Here is a 23,142-nt window from a genome sequence, read left to right as displayed (position 1 = left end):
GAAACGGCCTCTACCCAATCCTCATCATCCAGCTCTAGTCCATCCGCTTCCCACGCTGTTCTAAGGCTCCCAAGTGGATCCTCAATATTGTTAATTAGCTTCTTATAGATCAGAGAAATGTTTTTTTCGGGAAGGTGACCGTGAAGCACTCGGTCCTCAAGGGGGGAGGCCTCCAGAGGTCCGGTACCCAAGGGTATGTGAGTAAAGAGAGAGTGTCGAATCTGCATATACCAGAAGTGCTCATTGTCATGTAGGCTGTATTGTTTTTGGAGAGATTCAAAAGTATGCACACAGCCCTTCCCCCGTACGTCCTTGACCTGGCTAATTCCAATAAGGTCTCATTTGTCGAATCCCTTAGTTCTCCACAGGCTCCCAAGCCTCTCCGAGTTAAACAGAGGGGTGGCCATCGTCAACCTGCCCTCCCATCCTAAACCCTTAGTAGCTGCGTGCCAGACGCGCACTGCATGTGCCGTCGGGCCCGACAACGTGAATCTTCCCGGCCTAGCATACAAAGCTCTAACAATGTCTCCACCTGGAGCCTGCCCACGATCCATGGCAAAGCCAGGGTCCCCCGGGGGACCATAGACTACATGGTTTACTGCAGCAAGATGGGCGGCCCAGTAATATTTCTTCAAATCTGGGAGACCCCCACCATACCAAGGAAGAGTCAGCTTGACAAAGGCAATGCGGAACCTGCCATCCCAAAGAAGCTGCCTCTGGAGTGTCTCAATCTCCCTAAAGTAAGCAGCTGGCACCGGATCCATGGTGTTTTGGAGTATGTAAAGAAACCGAGGCAAGGCCATCATCTTGAATAACACCGCCCTCCCAAGCAATGACAGGGGGAGAGTCTTCCAACGTTCCACATCCCTTCGGAGCCGGCTCAAGGGGAGCTCTAAATTATTTGCATACCTGGCCTTCGGATCCAGTGTTATGTATATGCCAAGGTATTTAAATCCCACTAGCTCGATCTTTATAGGACACAACTGTGGGACCACAGGTGGATCTCCCGATATAACAAACAATACTGACTTCGTCCAATTTATTGCGAACCCGGAGTATCTACCAAATATCGTAAGAACATTCAAGAAATTACTCAGAGACGCCCTGGGGTTAGTGAGATATAACAGGATATCATCGGCGTAAAGTGAGATTTTATCCTCCCATTCCGGTGTCCACCGCAATCCCCGTATCGACTGGTCCCAGTAGACCCATGCCGCCAGTGGCTCCAGCACCAGTGCGAAAAGAAGTGGGGACAATGGACATCCCTGTCTCGTGCCCCTCCCAAGGCCGAAATCGTCCGACTTAGTTATTTACAATCCCTCTGGCCAAAGGAGCGGCATACAACAATCGAACCTAGCCAATAAATTCCGAGCCAAAGCCCACTTTAGTCAGGACCGCAAATAAGTAAGGCCATTCAACCCGATCAAATGCCATAGTGGCATCCAGGGAGACCAAGACCGCCGGTTCCAATATTTTCCGGGAGCCACTTAAAATCCCATTTAGTTTATATAACTCTATAGGCAGTCCATTAGGACCAGTCGCTTTCCTTATACCATTTACTTAGTATATGGTTTGCCGTGCCCCTAGGGCACCATTGTAATTTTGTGCTACTTATCGTATTTTTCCTAAGAGATTGTCATGTGCTTAGCCCTCTGATCTCATATAGAGTTCAGAGGTGTTTGTTATTAATAAATATACTGTTTATTTTTATAACAACCTTTGTGGTGTCCTTTCATCTGGTATTCAAGGGGTTATATGTGGCAAAACAGCTGGCTTCACATGCCAAAAGAGTTTAGCCTAAGACTGCTTTGTCCATGCTACCATTAGGATAGCTGGTCTATAAGGTTGACTTACAACCAATCACCATAAGGGTTGTTTGGACTTATTACAAGGTGATCACTAGAACTAGTGAGCTTCATATATCAGGCCAACTTTTCACACAAGGTTACTTCCGGGGAGTGTCGTCTAATTAGTTGATTTACCATCCCTCTCTTGATTTTGTCACCCAGCCCATTGACGTTCCAGCTCAACACTTTTATCCCGGATCCTGACTAGTATGAGACATTCACCCCACACCGCTAGCATTGAAATGCAATACTGACAACTGATGCGAACAAAAAAGTTGGAAACAAAAAGAAACCTGAAACACAAAACACCTCATAAATCTGGACCTCCCTCCCCCCACCCTGCATATAGCAAACGCTCATCCTCAACTAGCAGTGTGCATGTCGCCCCAATCTAATCGATTGTTAACTAAAAGTAGAAAACTGAGGAGGGCCATTAGGCTGACCCGCCACCCCTCCCCCCCCCAACCCACAATCACCACCCCTGAACTGATCAATCCACCAAACTACTTTCAGATCTTAAATAAGCAGGGGAACTATGTATATGCACCCCCCTAACCCAACAAAAACTCACAACAAATCAAGCCATAGTTTCATAATCATTGTTCATCCACCTCTGCTCGGTCTTGATTCTCAGAGCTCAGCATTTGGGTACTGTCCAACCAATCCGCCACCATCTCAGGATTGTCAAAAAAACAGGCATTCCCGTTGAGCTCCACCCGGAGGAGGGCTGGAAACATCATAGCGTATTTAATGCCTTTGTCTCTCAGTTTCTTCTTCACCGCCAGGAAACCTTGTTGTTGCTTTTGTACCGCTTGGGTAAAATCCGGGAAGGAGATAGCGGCATTCTCGAATCGCAATGGAGCTCCGGTTTGGGCCGCCTGGAGGATTGCATCTCTGCCTCGAAAGTTCAAAACTTTAGCAATCATAGGACCGGGTTGCGCTCCTGGTCGAGGTCTACCTCCCGGGACTCTGTTGGCACGTTTCACTGTGAAGAAATTGCTAAGACCTTTGGGTTTGAGGTGGTTAAGAATGAGATTCTCAATAAATAGATCCGGTGCTTGACCTTCCGACTTCTTCGGCACCCCCAGTATACGAATGTTGTTGCGTCGTGCCCTTCCTTCATAATCATCAAGCTTACGATCAGTAAGAACTGTCAAGGCCTTAAGATCACGCACTTCTTGCTGCAACAGGTTCACATCATCTATGAGGAAAGCTGTCTTAACTTCTAGCAATTTGACATTCTCACTTGCCTTTGTGAGATCCGCTCTTATCAGCCCCATCTCGATGGTGACGGTGTCGAGTTTAGTGTCCAGGGTCTCCAACTTCTGGCCCAGGGATGTCTGAACTGCAGTAATGGCCGCCATAAGATCTGGTGGCGTCCTCACCCACCACGGGGCCTTTTTTCGATTCTATCGGTGACCCTTTAGGCAGAGTGTAGCGATCCAATTTGTTGGCTTGAATGATTCTGGCTCCCCTGGTGGACATGGGGAGGGATTTATCCGAGTCGGTTTTTGCCGCCATCCCGTCTTACAATGAAAAGTACTTCTACTCCACACCGATCGCTGGGTCGCAATTCCTTCACCTGCCCCGGATATCTGACAACGGGCTGCTCCCAATCTCGCCCCACTCGCTGCCGTCTGGTCACGTCCAGTCGCCCCGCTCAGGCCGCTCCTCTCAGATTATCGAGCTCTCGGGGAGGGTGCTGCATGGCCCCAGGGGTTTTTCACCGCCTTTAATACTCCCCAACAGTGAAAGTACCATGTAGCCCAGCGCGTTATATCCAACCTCCCGGCAAGGTCCTCTGTGGGATAGAGTGGATGTTCTGGCTAGCTCCCCCACTGGGATCTCCCCACCTTTACAGCTGGTGTCCACAAGGGTTCTCTCGGACGGCTCCTTACTGTCAGGGACCCCACAAGACTTACCTCTGCTTGTGAAGTCTTCTCACAGGGACGACAGGAGCTACTGCCCCTGTACCACCTAACCCCCCTGGGAGACAAAGAAGTACCCTACAGGGATGAGATGGAACCAGGGGAAGAGAGCCAAGACTGATGGGTTGGTGTCTTGGGCGCAGTTATGGAACGTCTCTGGGCAGGGGCAGGACCGTTGACGCCAACTAGTAGTGGGAATAAAGGAACACCCAGTTAGAAGAACACCCACACCTCCTAATCCAACATACACCTCTACACACATACGGCAAGACAACTACCTGGTCGGAATGTTCAGACTCTGGGAGCTGTCTACTCAGATTTATAATGAGTGTTCCTGTGAGGTATACAGTGTGGAGGTTGACCTCTTGCTACCCCCTTTTGCAAGTGCTCCAGCGCTGCGTGGAATGCCCAGCGTAAGCGCTCCTGCGCGGTTAGGTGAGAATAAAGAAAAGCGCTCCTGCGCTGGTAAGGAAAACAGAAAGAAAGGCGCTCCTGCGCGTTATGCACAAACCCCTAGAGTGTGTGGCAATGACAGCGCTCCTGCGCGATATGCCTATTCCCAGTGTGTGTGGCAATGATAGCGCTCCTGCGCGATATGCCTATTCTCAGGGTGTGTGGCAATGACAGCGCTCCTGCGCGATATGCCAACCCCCAGTGTGTGGCAATGACAGCGCTCCTGCGCGATATGCCAATTCCCAGGAGAGGAGTTAAAGAACCCTCTAAGACGTGCAACCATGCGAACACAACTGCCTCTGTAACCTTTTCATCTGCGCACAGCGCGTGGGGGGACAAGGCAGGAATTGCCGGTAAAGATGTGGTGACTAGCACAACAACATAGGCGCACAATGCGATAAGAACAGCCGTTCTCGATCTGTCCAGAACCAAAAGAAAGGACGCTATAGGCGGTAGAAATCGTCCGATTTGCCTGCTAGCCGGGTCCTCGCAGCAGGCAGCTTCAGTGACGAGTCAATCAGGAATACGAAGCGCCGATCCGGTGGGAACCGCGGTGGTTTAGCGGATTCCCCCAGAACGCATCATGAGGAGAGGCGGTCCGGTCCCTCTGGAAGACTAGACCGCGCCTCGACTTCCGCGCGGAAGTGAGGATGCGGTATTCCGTATGTGTGCAGAGGAGACGCCGAAACGGCAATTACCGCTACCTGACACTTACCTCATCTGAGATAATATCTGGGAACACCCCACAGCTCTCTCCGATAGTGTCCGCCAGTCCTTGGGCGTCTCTCACACCGAGTGAACCCATGGATTATCCCTCGTGGCGTATGTCCACCTCTGGCCACGTACAAGACTCATCAGGGGTCTCTCCTCAGAGGTCGGCTACGCCAATATTCCCAGCTGAGCGGTCCTCTTCGCCGCCCCCGGCTGCTATGTGGCTCCTCTGAATGCCCTCTCCATAACCGCCCCCCAAGGACGTGTCGCCATCCAGGTCTCCAAGGCCGGGTCACCACAAGAAGCCCACACCCGGGCATCCAGGCGCCTCTTCAAAATTATGGCCGGTGGGGCGAAAGCACGTCGGCCAGATTCACGCAGCAGGGTAGCTTCATGCACCGGGTAGTCTCCAGGGGCTGCCTAGCTCTCCCGGGCCACTGATGCACGAATAGCCAGGCACGAGCAGCAGGTAATTCTGTGCCTGCGTCGCTAATCCATTGCCCAGTCAGTATTGCTGTATTATAAGGCCTGCAGCTGAGCGCGGGCCGATCGCGGCATACAACGAAATTGGGCCTTCCCCACCCGGCCCGCGACGGCCGATGTTATTACAATAGCGGGCGGCCGCGCCGCCACTCGAGGCCCCGGCTTCAGGGAGGATGCAGGCCCCGATCCCAAACACGGCTTTCCTCCCCTGTGGGACCCCGGGCGGCCTGAAACAGCACCCGCAAGTGTCGCTACTGCTCTCCTACCGGGGAGAGCACGCGGGGCTAGGAATAAAGGGCAGGATGTTGCGGTCGGAGAGGGAAGTCGGCGGAGCCAAGTCCCTAAGCGGCTATCTTGGTTGCTGCCGTGGCTCCTCCCCGAGTGCTTATGACTATTGACGAGTATCCCCTGGAAGAGAATATATACTCAACAAGTAGGTTTTTTATTTCTTTCTTCATTTCTCTAGGTTGGATTCACATACTAAGGTGGTCGATACCGATTGGGTGCAATGCCTCCCAGACCACATACCTGAATCAGGGTAATATTACAGGGTGTATTGTGTGCTTCTTTCTCAAACCACTGTATCATTATTTCTCAACTTTAAAATACCCCTACGGTCCTGACGAAACGCCATAGGATCCACTAGGGACCATACAGGCATGAAACATGTTGACTTGATTAGACCTAACTAACCACCTATCACCACTATTTCACTTGGAAATTGCAAAAAAAGAACACACCCTCATCGATAGTAGGGTCTAGTGTTCTTTTTTACCTGTTTTTAACTATACCATATGGACCCAAGAATAAATACACTGGCAGGTACCAGTACGTTATTTTTAACCCACTTGCACCAATCCCCACACACCCACACTCACCACTGCAGCGGTGCTCTGAAATAATCGCTGCCAAAGAGCCCTCTCGCGGGGCCCGTGGGGGACTGCAGCGCCACCCCCACGAGGAGCCAAACGCCCAATGATGAAGCATGACACCCGTAAGGGTGTGTGAGGGCAACTCTCCAAATAGGAGGAATTCCCCTTCTATATGCAACCTTTAACCATTCATGAAGATAGGTATTTCTTCACCTATACTTCAAGCTGCCGATTGGGCTAGCAACCTTTATTAGGAACAGTGACCCTCCAGTGATTTACACGCAGGCTCTGATGGAGTATCATGTAACTAAGCAATAGTGTTTTTCCAGCCTCTGATGGGGCATCATGTACATGAGAAGTTTTGTAGCCTCTGGTGGAGTACTGTGTACATAAGAGGTGTAGTAGGCTCAGTCGGAGTATTGTGTACATCCTAGGTGTTATAGACTCTGCTGAAGCGTTGTGTACATTCTAACATTCTATGTGTGCAGTCTCTGACTGGAGGGCATTGCACATTATAGGAGTTGGCTTTTGTAACCTCGTACTCAGTCTCTCGCTTGTCCTTGAAAGCAGCAGCCTTAAAGGTTGTTCAAAGAGGCAGATTTTCAGACATCGTCTACGTGACGGGCAGGTATGCGGCAGGTCTAACGGGTGGGGCGCTCAGGTTCTCCCACCAAAGGACACTGCCTCTAAGTGATCAGCCAACATGGCGGGTTTCCTTGTAACTGGCATTAAACCGATGCCTAACTACTGATCCATCCCTTACGGCCCTGGTGCCCCCCGAGATACACAGCGGGGAGTAATGTATCAATTACATCTGCATGCTTGCTTATGTACCGCCAAACGAAGCATGTCACTTTCTGTTCTGAGAGAGCGCCTTCCTTGAAGCCATCAAAGAGATTGCCAAGATTAGCAAATCTTCTGCGTGCACCGAGAATCACAAAAGATAATTGTTCACAGCAAAGATTTGCATTTGATGAAAAGCAATTTTCCTAGAGGCGGGGGACATTCCATAGCTTCTCCTGGGGGGGCGTCCCCAACAGAATCCCTGATGTAGGAGCTGTCTGCATGGCAGCGATCCAAAGTCTTTGATATGCATGGGAAAACACCGACGGAATGGAATAGCATGCCAATATTAACTCATACATAGATTAATAAGTGATCATTGCCCCCCGACACACTCCATGCCTCGTACACAAAGATAGAGCAAAGTTGGCGAAACAGATTTCAAAGTCAGCATGATGGAGGATGGTCACTGCCTATTTTAAATAATGTATTCAGCCACGAATGCAGATTTTCGGTTGCTGAATTCCATAATTTGTGTTTTACTTTCTGTTATTTATAGCCTCGCTACTTGCGTGCCTGGGTTAATAAGAGGTCACAAATACCACACTTTAATCTACATTGCATAGGGTTTTTCCCTCTCAGGTGGATTTTGTGCCAAATGATTTGTTCACCGTGCCTTGGAATGAGGCTGTATTTTTGTTTAATTATGGGAAAAATGGATGTTGCTAGGAACTCTTGTAGGGACCAGGGGAACCCTTTTATCGTTTTCAGAAACATTTATAGGGCATATTAGCTCACTAAGAATACTAATCCAGTGTAAGGTGGACATGGTGCATCTGCAGACACTTGACAATGGCAGGGGGCGGGGCCAGCCTAAATTATCTGGATTTGTAGTCTGCACCCGTTTGAATACTAGTATGGGACTAGAGGTATTATTATTTTTCCCATTAAAGGGATGAGCCTGCTATTCCGAAGGGCAGTACAGAGGGGTTTGCCTAAATGGAGTCTACAGCTGTAAATCCGAGTGGAGGCTTTGTATGGCAACTGTGCTACAGACTCTGTTATCCAAGTGGCGCCATAATAGGTATCTGGTCTCCTAGCAACAACAAAAGTGCTGATGCACTCTCGCCTTATGTACTGCACGTGGCACACCCGTATGGCGGCCAGGTATCTCTCATCCATGTAGTCTTGGGTCTTTTATTATGTCGTTCAATTGTGGCAGCCGAGAATGCTTCTTTTGCTGAGCACTATATATGCTATTCAATGATACTGATATTGCATGGTCCCAGCCATGACAACAGAGGAGCACTTTGCATGCCTTGCTCAGATCTAATCATTTAATCTTCATCACATCACACAAAAAATAATAACAAACAACAGAAACTAAAGAGTGAGAACAGTATACAAAATATGTATTCCAGTGCATTGAGAAAACCAGCCTTGTTACAACTGTGTCCTCAGCTTTAAATTTCCAGGCACGCATTAGGGGGAAGAGGGGGATCAGGTAGGATTAGAAGGTGTTCACTCAGCAGTAGGGTGAGAAGTGGGAGTCAGTGACACTTATTAGCCAATGGCTGTGCTCAGCACATCTACAAAACCAAAGCTCAGTGGCCATAAGGACAAGATAGTCATTTGCAAGAAACGAAGGGTGTTATTTAAATCTTGGAAGCGGACTAGAACTCGCCACATTTAGAGAAGTCCGCCTGCCAGCCGGATATCACCATGGCTTGAGAGGAGCAGCGGCCACAGCAGCACTTCTAAAGGCACTGAAGGTTTGCGGACAGCTGCCATGTTTTATGCACCCGTACAGCAATCTACTTTGTTTAATAGAAACCAACTCCCAATGCAGGAGTTGGTTTTAGAATAACAAAAAATGAATGACCCAGATACCCTGGGAGTGTTCTCTCATGGTGTGGGCCTAATTGTTTTCTGTTCGGGAATCCCAGACTTCTACTGGCGGTCCATAACACACAAAAGTACATGAGAAGGTCTTACTTAAGAGAGTAGACGGTCCGAGGTACTTACACCAGTGACCCAAACTCTGTCCGACTGTCGGAACAAGCATTCTGCTGGCGAAAACCAGTGGGGGCACCGCTGGTGTAAACATGATGGTCCGTTGACTCTAAATAGAGAATACAGATTATCTGTTGGTTGACTCTGCCATATTTGTGGGACTGTAAACTCTAACTAAATCGCTTAATCCACAAAATATTATTTTCTGACCATTGGCTCTGCTCTAATGTATTTTTTGGACATATGCAAACCTCGAAGGCCTACAGCACGTTGAATTACCCAGAAGGTTGTGGGCATCGACCCCGGCGTCACCTTGGATGCCAAACAGCAAGGGCAAAGACCATGAGGAGAAGAATAGCCCTCTAACCCCAGTAACACCAACATGATTCCATCTCATGTCCATGCTGTAAGCAGTGAGCACGTCGGAGCGGAACTGCAGATATAAACACACCAGGGCACTGATGACCCCATAAGTAAGGAACTGTAGTGGAGATATGTTGCCGAGCACAGAATATTGTTCAAATATTATTTAAAAACTATTAACTGATTGGCTGTAAGATGTTACACTGTTTAAATGAAATTTAGGGACTCAGAACCTTTTGGGGCGACTAATTTTCATGCGTGGGAGTTTAGATAACCATCCCCTAGTGCAGGAATTTAGCTAACCACCCCCTGGTATACCAGCCTCGATTTTCAGTTTGACAATTCTGCTAGAGTAGTACAGCTTCTCGTCTGTTCACAAAGACAGATTTGGGCAGCATAATAGAGTAAATTCTAGTGGGAAATCGGAAAAATTCCACACTCCAATTGGCCACTTCTCTGCAATCCCAGCATCCCTTGCGTGGGTTTGTAGGAAATAAATAATGTACTAACACAACAAAGGAAGAAAAAATCCACTAAGTCGCTCCTGCGTAGGCTTCCGTTCACCAAGGAATCCCTGGGTTTCTAACTTGGGAGAATATTTAATACTGTTATTAATCACTTTTAATCCTTCTGCTTTTAATTAAGAAACAGCATGATGCTTTCCTATCAACGTATGGCAAGGAGGAGATTAATTGTGGCTTAAGATAACTCGCCTTGATTGGTGTAATATATTAGCTAACAAGATGCGCCCTTCTAAAGACTCGAGAGCAGTACCTTGGAAAGCCACAGTCCCTCCAGGGGAAACTTTACATTTTTTTTCACTAAAAGCGTGCATGTTTTCTTGAAAAAAATTAAAAACAAGAAAACCGTGGCTGCGCCTGATAACCCCTTCTCTCAAGTCTTTCTTTGTTGATTGCTGACTTACAAATTCATCGAAGTTCAAAGAGAAAGGGACAGATGAACGAGATAATGGGCCTACATACGGGAAACCACGTAGGACAAGAGACAGAAAACAAGCATTGGCGAATCCAATTAGTCTGGATTTAGAAAGCTAATGCAAGCAGTGCTAGCACATTAAAACGAGATACACGAGAGAGCGCCAGCACGAACAAGAGAGGGCTATAGTTGTAAGGTAGCCCCCCCTCCCCCGATGTTTAAAAGTAAGGAATGAATTGGAGGATACAGCCCAACAGCCAATAACATTAGGTGAGAGATAAACACTTCACAAGACTGAGGGTAGACGTGATAGACAAGCTCTCAAGCCAATGGGTGAAAGAGGATGGCTGAAGAAAGCCAGTGGTTGAAGGTGTTGGACCCAAGGCATACTATCTATATAGTAAGGAACTGGTCTGTATGGCAGTTATGCTGTCTAAACCAAGACCTAAAAAGTCTTCAGTCAGTGTTGCTGCAATGAAAAACACAAAGCAAGTAATGCCAGAAATAACAGGCCAGGTTATGTGCTTATAGTACAAAAACATGCTTTTTCAAAAGTCAGATGTATTTTAATTTGTGTAAGATTATTATTCCGAACTATACTATTAATAGAGGTTGTGAGTGTTGAACAAGAAAGGAATATGAATGTGTGTGAATTAATCATGGAGTAAATAGTCATTGACGTATGATATTAGTTTTCAAGGTGGGGTAAAGCATTTCTGGTGTATATGCATAAAAGCTGGAGACTAAAAAACGTCTATGACGTTGCAGCAGACAGAACATAAGTAGACGCAATGAGTTTCTTTTTTTATCAGTTGACAATGCTTATGGTGTTATATATTGCTTCCTATATTTCTGCTTCTTTGTACACTTTCTACATAGCATGCTCTTGGTCTTTCACAGGTGAACAACAGAGAAGCCACCCTTCTCCCGAGGCTGCTGTCTGCACTCCATCTATTACCAACACTTTGAAAAAGCTCTTTAATTTACTTATTCCTTCTGAATACATGATTCACATGAATTTAATATAAAATCATATCTGTGAAACATACGAGTTTTTTATTTCGATTTGTTTGGATGTAATTAAGATACACATATTTTTATTAAATGTGAGTCCTATTAAAAAAGAGGGACACACATTGAATACAGGTTTATGCTCTCTTGAAGCTATTAAGTGGCAGAACCACTGTTCCCTTAATGCTACCTCTGTACTAATCAGCTCTATACAGTCAGTGTCGCAAAGACATGCACGGAGAGGCATGCAAGCCTCAGATGAGTGCACCCACCATCCCATCATGCACAAAGCAGCTCCCCCCACTAGTGGAATGATGGTTGCATAGCTACACACCGGTTTTGGGACAGAGATACACTAAACTTGCCAGAGATCCTATTTACAGGCAACGTTTAGATACCATTGTGGAGGCACATGCTTGTTACAAGAGTAACTTCAAACTAGCAATACCACATTAGCTAGCACCAAACACCTAGAAAGAGGCAATTTTCAGGGTGGTACATGTTTTGCTAATATTATTTTTACCATGTACTGAGCCCATGATGTTCTCATTGACAGCAACCCCCAGCACAGAAGCATTGTACAGGTATTTCACTTCACATGTTAGCAGCTTCAAATGTGGGTATCTGCAGTGCTCCAGAAACAACCTTGTCACCACTGTAAAGAAGGGCCAATGGAAGAAATAAGGTAAATAAATCATTTGTAGGAATGAACATCTAGCCCCAAAGGTGGCTGATCAGTGTCACAGTGCCTCTCGTCAACTGTACCTCCAACCAACACCAAGGGACTCTTTCCCACACCTAAGGAGTGCTCCAACACCTCCCCTCACCTACCCACCCACAAACACACTTTGAATACCACAATGTAGTGAAATGTCTTCGCCAAGGCTGCTCTATGCCATCTTCGAAAATGTTCTCCAATCACATCCCCAAAGAGAGTTGGGTAGGCTTCTCTAGGTGAGTTCTTGGCAATGTTGCCCAATAATACAAAGGGAGCCCGTGGGTCATCTTGCCAAAACATAATCCAAAGAAATTCTCTAAGAATATTTGTGGCAACCATTTCAATCTTAAGGGGACTTCTGTGATGATGGCTCGATGAACTCTCTAGCACTTCTCTACTTAAGTCTAACACGGTCTTCTAAAATAAGAGTATAAAAGCAATACAAGATTACAATGCAGAAGTGTTAGGCAATGACCTTCAGTGGAGAATACCAACTGGTTATCATCATAAAAGACTGTCCAAAGTAACAATGAAAAACTAACTTCGGATGTGATTTGAGAAGGTGGGCAGAGAAATACATGGCAATTTTCTCTAACGATACTGTAAATGCACTTCTCAACAATGTCATAGGTAATGTTATCAAACAATACCTAACGGGCATTACTCTGTTAATTGCCCAGGCAGTCTTGCCAAATCATCCTTCCCCATTGTTATCTTGGGCAATCTTGGCCAATTAGCACTTCCCCAATAACGTTCTCGGCTAACTTCTCCAGGGATACATTTTGCAAATGAAGGGATGTCTTGATTAACCTTCAAGAGAAATATTCTGAATTTCCACCAGAAAACAAAGTTATTGTCTAATGCTCTGCAGGCCTGTTGTGAAATATGCTTGTGACCCCAGCAGTGGCAGGCCTAAACGATCAATTCACTAGGTTAATTGCAAATATAATAATAAAATGTTCTTTTCCAAACAGTGACACATAATCATACTATTGTCCCTCTATTTAACCACACAAAGGTACAAAGAGCATGTCAAACCACTTAACCCCCATGATTAATTGATCTTCACTTAGAGAGTGACTGATTAAAGGCCCATGGAACATTCGCTTGAATAAACATGGATAAATATAGATTGATCCATACATCGTGCATATTTTTCAAGTCATTTGGACACTGATCAGAAGCAGATGCTATTTCACTGTAATATTTGTTCTCTGACAGTAATTCAAATCTACAAAGAGGGCTTAAGCTATGCGTCCACATATGTTACGTAAATAATCAAGGTATAAAATCAAAATAGAAGATGGCTGGGGGAGGCGAAGCGGAAGAAAGTGAAACCTGCAGCTTGCCCTGCCCAGGATGAACTTTGTTTTACACTTCAGGTGTGTCGGGTGAGTTCCACACCTGTGGTAAAATATTCGAGAAGGCAACCATTCTCATGGTCCAGTGCAAAACTCAGACCCTCAGCCCATAAGGAAAGGAAACTGTAGATAGCAAACCAATTACTGCGTCTATGAAAATACCATGCTCAGTGCTTAATGGGTTTTAAAGATAGCAAGGGTCGACTAGAATATGAGTGCAACATCAGAAGCAGCCAGAAAAGGCTTATGCGCTCAAAGAAACACACTTGTCTCAGCAGCCTGTCGACACCCTTCTGCATCAGCTGGAGTGTCCCATGCTTGGACAAATGGTGGAGTGTTACACAGGCGTATTGATACAATGAATCTGAGAGAGAGAAATGTCCCATCCTAAATAAACTTCATGAGATGCCAGTAAGGAGGTAAACTGCTTCAGAGGTTTCCAGTTCTTAGACACTCTTCGGAGCTGAACAGCTCAGAACAACACATGGCCACCTGCCAAGGAGACCTTCATGCCAGTTGTGTCAGAGCACAAAAGCAGAATGTGGCTTGTACTCATACATAGCAGACCCTCTAAATGACACCACTGCCTGTAGGAAGGCAGTCCAAGGCGCCCCTCTACAGCTTACTGAACAGGAACTAATATAGTTTAAAAGACAAAAGCTAAATCCAGAGCTCCGCAAACTTGCCAGGGAATTGTGCCATTCACCGGACGTAAAAAGTGGTCTTCTTTATAAACCACTTTTTACCTTTCTATCACCACAGCAAAAACATTATGATGAGAATGACCTGTATTTGTGCGCCTTAAAGAGGGCACTATTTTCATAACAGATGATTTTCTATTGTTCCATCTGTAACATATAGAATTTCTTAAACGAGTCCGTCCTAGAGAAGATGCTGTTCTAGTTGCAGAAACTAAGCCAGCTGAGGCATTAAGTGGTAGTGCTGTTCTATCTGTATAAACCAGGCAGCCTGGACATGAAGTGGCAAAGCTATCAAGTTGTGGTGCTGTTCTATATGCATAAACCAGGCTGCCTAGAGATGAAGTGGCTATTGCTCTTCTAGTTCCATAAACCAGGCTGCCTAGAGATGAAGTGGCTATTGAGCTTCTAGTTTCATAAACCAGGCTGCCTAGAGATGAAGTGGCTATTGCTCTTCTAGTTCCATAAACCAGGCTGCCTAGAGATGAAGTGGCTATTGAGCTTCTAGTTTTATAAACCAGGCTGCCTAGAGATAAAGTGGCTTTTCTCTTCTCGTTTCATAAACCAGGCCAGGCTAAAGATGAAGTGGTAATGCTATAAAGTGGTGTTGCTCTTCTATTTTCCTAAACCAAGCTAGGCTAGAGATGACGTGGTAATTCTGCTCTAGTTGTATTAAACAGACCTGCTTAGAGAAGGAGCAATGTACCGTCTACATAAACTAACGTGTTTTTGGCATGTCCCGGTGTTCCCTTGACCAAAGTCGATCACTCAGACATCAACTCCAGTATTCCACAGCACAGACTTAACCCCTCCCGTGCTCATGATGAGCTCATCTCATCATGAGACACGGTTGCGCTGTGCTCATGACGAGCTGAGCTCATCATGACCCGCGCGGCGCTCACCCGCGGGGATAATTGCCCTGTTGTGCTGAGCGTTCCACGGAAACGGGCGTGGCCATGACGAGCTCAGCGCCACCGTGCAGCATGGTGAGCTGAGCTCGTCACAAGCACTGTGGCGCTGCGCGCACCCCCTCTCCCCCCAGCGCCGCGGGGGAATAAGCCCCGCAGCGAAGGGGTTAACTACTCTTGGCAACAGATCAGGCTCCATCTCCCAATGTCTAGAATATCTAGTGATTAGTTTGAGCTGGTGGTTGCCGGTGGGGGCCACTGGCATTATTATTTGGGCCGTGTGGGGGCCATCGGCACTTATTTTTCATTATCAGACATTCCCCGAGAGCAAGAGAGGGGAAAACACACAAACGACAAAGAAGAATTAAGAGAAGACGGAAGCACTGTTGACAAGGGAGACAGCAGGAGCCTGCAGGAGTGAGACAGAGGGACAGGGTGTGTTGGGCAGTGGATTAAAGAGGCATGAGGTGGATTCAGGACTACTTGGTATTCAGTGTGGCAACATTTAATAGCACCCACCTCTTTATTTTGAGCAGGACTTTGGGCACCGCCACTCATTATATTACAAATTAGGCACTGAAAGCTCCTAACCCTGAAACAGAAACAGAGTGGTCCCCCCATGCAGTACATGCCCCACAGACTTTTTTGACCATTTTTGTTTTCCTATCCCTAAAAGAAGGTTATACAGGTCTCACTAGGGACTGGAATTGTTTGATCTTGGGCAGTTCATCTAGTGACAAATGTACCAAGTACAAGGGACATGAAGACCATAGGTCCCAACACATCTGGAAAATCTTGACCAGGTCAAGTTGAAACTGGGATAAAAGATGTCTTAATCGATGTTTTATTTGGTATGAGTCTAACTTTATTTCATAACACAAATAATTCAATCAGCAGTTAAGACTTTCTTACATACAGGGTCAAAACTGAGTTTGCCCAGGGATACTTTTGACTTTAAACCTGTGCATCCTCCACATAGTACTCCCAGGGCACATCCAAAGACATCAGCACTCATGACAGGGCGGAGCTATTCTTAGTACGAGATCTCAGGGAATAGCACTGACCCATGGGGCCTGGTGAGACTTAGGCTGGCCAAAATTTAATTTCTGCTGTTCTTGGGTGTATCACTTCGGCCAAGTGGACAGTGACATATCTGCCATATTTAGAGGTCTCCACCACTTTACCCTATATGGGTTAAATCCACTGGAAGATCTTAAGTCAAATGGCTGGTTTTGTTAGAGGATTCAATGCACGTGGATAGAAGATTCACCCATGCTTGGTGAAGGTGGATAAGCTCAGCATTAATGAAAACAATCCCACCCAAGCTCATCCACCTATCGGTAGTGAAATCTTATCCAACCACTCTAAGGAAAACCAATCCAAACCATCTGTAGTGAAATCCCTCCACTCATTTATTATGAAAATGTATCTTTACATCTGCATCTAAATTATTTAAATATTATAAACTTCTCATTAGCGAAAGAGAAACAGAGCTTCCTCAGTAAAAGTGTATCCAATCACCCTTAATGAAATCGGACTAATTTAATGCTTGTGAAGTCTGATACCTCTACCCGTAATAGAGTCAGACATACGTATTCAGAACTCACCCACTAATCCTGACTGAAAGCACATCCAGGTTCCTTAATTGAAAACCAATTCAAACATTTAGTCAGGTCTGGCCAATCCATTCTTACAAAGAGCCAATCTATATGCCTTTACTTCACATAAACCACCCACCTTTCGCAAAAGTCTAATAACAATTCTGAGATTTCTAGAACAAGTGATAGATCGTGTGCTGGAAAATTCTCCACCGTGGTGAATTCTTCTGCGAATTACTGCCACCATATGATCCTTGAGGCAGCGGTGATTCTACTGGTTGATTCTCCACCAGGGAAGAATCGTTCAACAGAGGATTTACCAATGCCTCCACAAATTCAAGGATATTCTCTTACCACACAACTTTAACTCAGACCCCAAGTGTTGAGTGCTTTCACAGACTGTGCAAGACATGCATCCGGTGACTGGCCTTTTGAGTTAAGCTCTATGACTGATATTGTCTTCATGATGTGTTTTATTATTTATTTCAGTTAGTGATGTGCTCTGGTACACCTTTAGTGTTCTACAACTTTGGCCGACAAAAATGAAAAATGACGTTATAACCGCTCAGCTGAACCCCCTTACAAATGAGGAACACCCGGGTGTGCATGTGTGATCCATATTGCAGAAGGAGCTGAACAACCACCTGCAGCCCTCTTGGGTAATACCAAAGAGCGTCGGGATGGACAAATAATGGGTGTGAATGCTCGTTCCTTACCGAGCATGTTCTCTGATATAGTCACAGAAAGCAAATCAGGAGACTGACTGCTGCTGTTGGTGAAGAGGGAGTTCCCTTGACACAGAATCTGCTAGGTCCTGTTGGCATTGTTTGCAAATCAGGTAAGTCCTATTTCCTGGAGTGGCTGAGAATGTTCTGCTGATATTGATTCACAATCACAACTTCGCATCCAACTTTACCTTCACTGTGCCCTCCACTTCCACAAACCAGCGCCTCAGCATAGCTTGGATCTGGCCATCCGTCAGCTCGGGGTTAGCACCATGAATTTTCTTCTTGACAACGTCCTCCAACAAGAGCCGCCTCAGCCGCCAATAGAAGAAGGTCCGAGAGGTTTTCCACTCCAAAATATCCTGCAAGGGACAGAACAGAATATCATAGGGTGCAAATCAACTAGATGTCATTTCACAGAAATGCTGAAAACAGGGCTAAAAGTGTTACCCGACAAGCGTGGAACGAGATCTCTGATTTTTGGGGAACTGCTGGCATCCAAAAATGACAATCAACTGATGTCCCATATTCCCTCTGCTTTTCAAATAATAGATTAGGGGCAGGAGCAATTTAGTTTGCACGGTGCGCTATGCAAAACTCACCACAGAGTAAGAGAAAAAAGAGGAGTGCTCAAATGGCAAGGTAGAGAAGCACCCAATCGATATAAATGTTTTCACAAACAAAGGTGCATGCAAGTGGCGTGCATCAGAAAAACTTTTCTGATACCAACGTATTTTTAAAAACAAATCAAGAACTGCTCTTTTCCAAGGTAGACCATTCAATTCTACCTTACTTTAAAATCAAAGCCTTTCTTAAAAATCGCCTGCATAGATATGGTTTGTAGGTGCCACAATCAGGGTCTGCTGCAGTTATGGGTGCAGATGCGGATTTACTTATTTTATATGTCTATTTAGAATGAACTCAGCCCCAAATGTAAGGGAAACGATTTATATAGTACAGGAATATGTACAGAGGCCTGCGAGTTACATACTTGTCGACCTGAATAGATGAATGTTCACAAAAGTTTAAGGGTGACAATATATCTACTGACAGAAGAACAAGTTACATACCTTCGTACCTATGTAGCTGAAGATTCGTTACCTTCGAATTTCCCATTCATCAACCTGGATCCGGAAACATTTGCTGTGGCAGTACCCCTGCATGCCGTCCGGTATTTCCAATCGGCTCCGGGTGACGTAGTCGTTAGCGTCAGTTGTGACGTCGTGGGCACCTATCTAGGTGCCACCCAGGTCACAGACGTAAGTTCCTTTTCACTTTTTCCACAGCAGAAGTGCACAGCCATGAAGTGAACTGATGTGTGTGTGTCACAACTAGGGCCCTGAAAAAGGAAAAACGTGGCCTTACAAAAAGAGTCCACAGAGAAGGGAGGTATGAGTGGGTCTGTAAGGTATCTGCAGCTAGATATTGTCTCTACCTGATAATACGTTACCGAAGGTAAGTAACTTATTCATCTGATAGTGACTTCTAGCTGAAGATTCCTTACCTTTGAATAGGTACCCAAGCCATACCATCCTGGCAGTGGGCTGCAAACAGATTTTATAAAATAAAAAGTCTTTCAGGACCGAACGTGTGCCTGATTGTCCGGGCAGTAAAGCTTGGCAAACGTGTGCAGAGATGTCCACCTTGCTGCTTGGCAGATATCCAGGGCTGGGACACCACAAGCCAATGCCGTCGTTGCAGCTTTTCCCCTGGTAGAATGGGACCGTAAGCCCTCAGGATGCTGCTTCCTAGCCAGGGCATAGCAGATTTAATGCAGATAACGGCCCAGCACAAAATGGTTAGTTTCTGCACTGCCCGACCTTTTTTTAGCTCCCATGTAACCCACAAACAGTTGGTTGTCCACCAGGAACTCTTCTGTACAGTCAAGGTAGAACAACAACGCAATTTTTGAGTCCAGATGGAGGAGACGCTCCTCTTTCTTACAGGGATGCACAGGAGCAAAAAAGGTGGGCAGCGTGGCCGAGTGACCAAGATGGAATGGGGTCACCACCTTTGGTAGGAATAAGGCACGGGTGTGAAGAACCACTTTATCCTAATATTTCATCATATAGGGATGTTTGCATGACAAAGCCTGCAATTCACTCACCCTCTGGGCAGATGTTATCGCCACTAGAAAGGCTGTCTTGATGGTAAGCAGCCAGAGGTCACAATTGTGCAAAGGCTCAAAGGGAGCACACGTTAGAAAAGTGAGAACTAAATTAAGGTGCCACTGCGGCTTGATAAAGGGTCTTAGGAGGAAATATATGTACAAGCCCTTTAAAGAACCTATTTACAATAGTGGTTTTGAACAAAGAGGGTTGGTCCGGCAGCCGCAAGAAAGAGGACGGGGGAGAAAAATAACCCTTAAGAATACCCTGAGCAGAGCCCTGTTGGGCAAGAAGAAGAATATTAGATAGAGAAGCAGAAAGAGGGTCAATACCATATTTTACAAATGTTTGCCAACGGTGAGTGTATACAGTCTTAGTGAAGGGCCGTCTGGCTACCAAAATAACATTACATCCTTTGGGAGGAAGGGCGAAAACAATCTACTGTCACCGCTCAATCTCCTCGAAAGCAGGCGGAGTGTTGACAGGTTCGGTTGGCGGGCCCTCGCCTGCTGCTGCGACAGATCATCCTGCCAATGGGCCAGCCTGATCGGAGGATCAATGCTCATTTAAAGAAGCTCTGGATACTAGACTCTCCGTGCCCAGTTACAAAGCCACAAGAATGACTTGGGCCCGGTCGTTCTTGATTTTCAAGAGAACTCTGGGCAGAAGTGCAATGGGCAGAAATGCATATAGGAGTCCTGAGCTCCACTAGTGACGAAAAGCGTCACCGAGCAATAGCCACTTTGGAAACCTCAGCGCGCAAAACTGCTGAAATTGCACGTTCTCTTCGAAGGCAAACAGATTTAACCAAGGCTCTCCCTAAAGCTGAAAGTGACCTTGCGCTACCTCTGTACAACATTCTTGATCCGCTAGGCATCGACTGCTGAGTGTGTCCGCCCTGGCATTCAGAGAACCTGCTAGATGTTGAACCACCTGGGTTATGCCCTGCTGTACCAGCCATATCCAGAGATGCAGGGCCTCTAGTCAAAGAGTCCATGACCCCACCCTGCCCTGCTTGTTGTAGTACCACATAACAGTAGTGTAGTCCGTGAACACTTGCACTAACTTCCCCTAGACAGAGGCCTGACTGTCCAGGCAGTAAAGCTTGGCAAATGTGTGCAATTGAGCTTTGCCAAGAGAATAGCTCAAAGCTACAACAAACTGATGTGGAGCCCCTGCTACCTGGCGACCAGTCTCACCTGAGCTTCACCTCTCCTAGATGGTCGCCCCATCCCAGAAGTGACACATCTGCCACTTCTGTGAGATCTGGTTGGGGAAATGAGAGGAGTTGCCTCCGACCCAATCGCAGTTCGTTAGACACCCCCGCAGGTCATTTGCATTTCCCTCCAAGATCTGGACCATGTCAGAGAGAATCCTCTGATGCTGCGCCCACTGGAACGTCAGGTTCCACTGCATAGCCGTAGTCTGGATGTGGGAGAGAACAGCCTGAGGCGAAAACGCCCTTAACAGCCAGTCGTAGAGATAGGAAGAAATCGGCCGTGCTTACTTTGAGCTGGTGGTTTCCAGTGTTCTGCACAGGCACTTAATTGTCAGCACCGGGTCATATGACAGTCTGTGTATAATTTAGAGAGGAGCACAAAGGATGTTTATGAATAATTATACATTAAAAATGACTAATACTTGCTGCCCAAGAGATTCTTACAGCTTTGGGGACCTGGTATAGTCTGACCTTTAGGAGTGACGTTTGTTTTGGCAGTGCTTGCAGGGACAATGGGTGGTGCAGCTCTAGTGGCCTCCTGACAAGGGCCCGGCACTTATTTTATTACAAATTAAGCACTGGAAATCGGAATCTTTTCTATAACTCCATTGGCCAGGAGAACTGTAACTTCCTCTTGGAGTAATACAAGATGATCCTCCGCCAGCCGTTCTTGAGTTGGCAGTGAAGGAGGAGGAAATGACAGGAGGCAGAAATTAAAGAAAGAGAAGAGATTAGCCTTTCTGAATGATCTGCAAGACCCATTTGTCCGATGTTATGGACCTCCAGCGGAGAAGATAGTATTGAATTCTCCCTTCCGACTGGAGTAACATGGCCTTGCGGAACCAAACTAGGAATGCTTGGAGGCAGCAGCTGCCGTGGGTTGGGTGGCAGACGACTTTTAACTACCATTCCCACAAGATCGGAATAAACCGCGTCCTTACACAACTTGGGGAGTCTGCCCAGGACAGTGGCTGGGATACGGCTGACAAGGTTGAAAACCCCTTCCGTTGCCACGAAAGGGACAAAAGCTAGACTGGCCACGAGGTGTACCCGTGAAGGATCTGGTCGTAGCATGAGATTCCTTGAGGAGTTCCAAAGCTGAGTCGGCTTTCTCACCAAAAATATGAGTCTCATCAAATGGCATGTCCATGAGGTTAGCCTGGACATCTCAAGAGAAGCCAGATGATCCGAGCCAGGTGTGGTGCAGTAAGGCCAACATCGGCGAAACCACTCTACCCAGCAAGTCAGTTGTATCTAAGTCACACCTGATGGTGAACTTTGCTGAATCTCTCCCATTTCTCACTGCCTGGAAAGCACGGCCCGGGCCTCCTCCGGGACCTGTGGCAGCACTGGCGCAACGTTTCCTTTAAGGGTGTGCGAGAAATGGCAAGATAAGCATGCGGTGTTCACCGACCACAATGCCAGGCTGGTAGAAGAAAACATCTTATTCCCAAGTGCGTCCTACCTCTTGGATTCACTATCCGAAGTGGCGCATGGCCTCATAGAAGTCTTCCGGGAATGGGGAGAGGCGCGGAGTCAAACCTGGCTCCGGCTCCGCAGAACCGACCCTACAGACGACAGACAATGTGAAGGCGAAGTCCATTTGGACTTCTTCTTATGCCTCTTCCTCAAGTGTCCCGACGCCCTCAAGTATGAAGAAGAGAACTTGGGGCTCCTGGAGCAGTCCTGTGACCTTCTCATTCTTGAACGGGACCGGAATCTCCAAGGATTCGTGCTTGACGGTGTCGACTACCCGGCCACCAGCAGCTTCAAAGATCGCTCCCACAAGGCCTTTAGTGCTGAGTCCCAGTAATTCGAGCACAACTTCATGCCGTGGTCACTCGCGAGACACCACAAGCAGAAGAGATGGGGTTCGGCTACCGACGTGCCACAATGATAGGCGCCACATGCCTGGAACTCTGTATGTTTAGAGGACGAGAAAAAGATTTGTCAACATAATGTCTAATAAAGTCTGTCAAAAAGAGAGAGAGGGGTACCTCTTCGCCGGATCAGTGCTTAACTGGTGCGGAAAGAAAAGAACTGACGTTTGCGTGCCTGGGTGGGGCAACATCACAACCAACGCTAATGACATCAACGAACTGAGCCATCCAAAGGTGAGCAGGGGGATTGTTCCTGCAAAAGTTTCCAGAACCAGTCTAGCGCCTGGGAAATTCAAAGGTAAGGAATCTGCAGCTCCAAGTCTCTATAAGATATGTACATTAAATTAATACTTATTGTGGATCGAGTGGCAAGAAGCAGAGAGAAGTTTGAAAAGGGTGGCGCAAGGTCACTGGAAATGAAATTACTATAATGAAGGTCTAGAGTGCGCCGGACAGTCTTAGATGCATGGATAGGGAGTAAAAGGCGATGACTTGCCTTGAGTTCTATTACTCGCCTTGAGGAGGTC

General features: G+C 46.6%; 1 protein-coding gene across 6 annotated transcripts in view; it reads right to left on the bottom strand.

Annotated features, from left to right (window-relative positions):
• ACACA (acetyl-CoA carboxylase alpha) overlaps window positions 1-23,142 on the bottom strand; it is a 1,199,721-nt gene that overhangs the window by 82,853 nt on the left and 1,093,726 nt on the right. For all 6 annotated transcript variants that reach the window (XR_013608606.1, XM_078679777.1, XM_078679779.1 and 3 more), the window contains one exon: window positions 17,600-17,770. Coding sequence is in view for 5 of the 6 variants with exons in the window: in XM_078679777.1 (XP_078535903.1) it covers window positions 17,600-17,770 (171 nt within the window). In the remaining variant the exon portion in view is untranslated. The remainder of the gene's footprint in view (window positions 1-17,599; window positions 17,771-23,142) is intronic.

This window comes from Lissotriton helveticus, chromosome 3_1 (assembly GCF_964261635.1).
Source record: "Lissotriton helveticus chromosome 3_1, aLisHel1.1, whole genome shotgun sequence".
In the NCBI taxonomy this organism is placed as follows: domain Eukaryota; kingdom Metazoa; phylum Chordata; class Amphibia; order Caudata; family Salamandridae; genus Lissotriton; species Lissotriton helveticus.
Note: the sequence above shows the minus strand (reverse complement) of the source record. Positions and strands in the feature narration are given on the sequence as shown.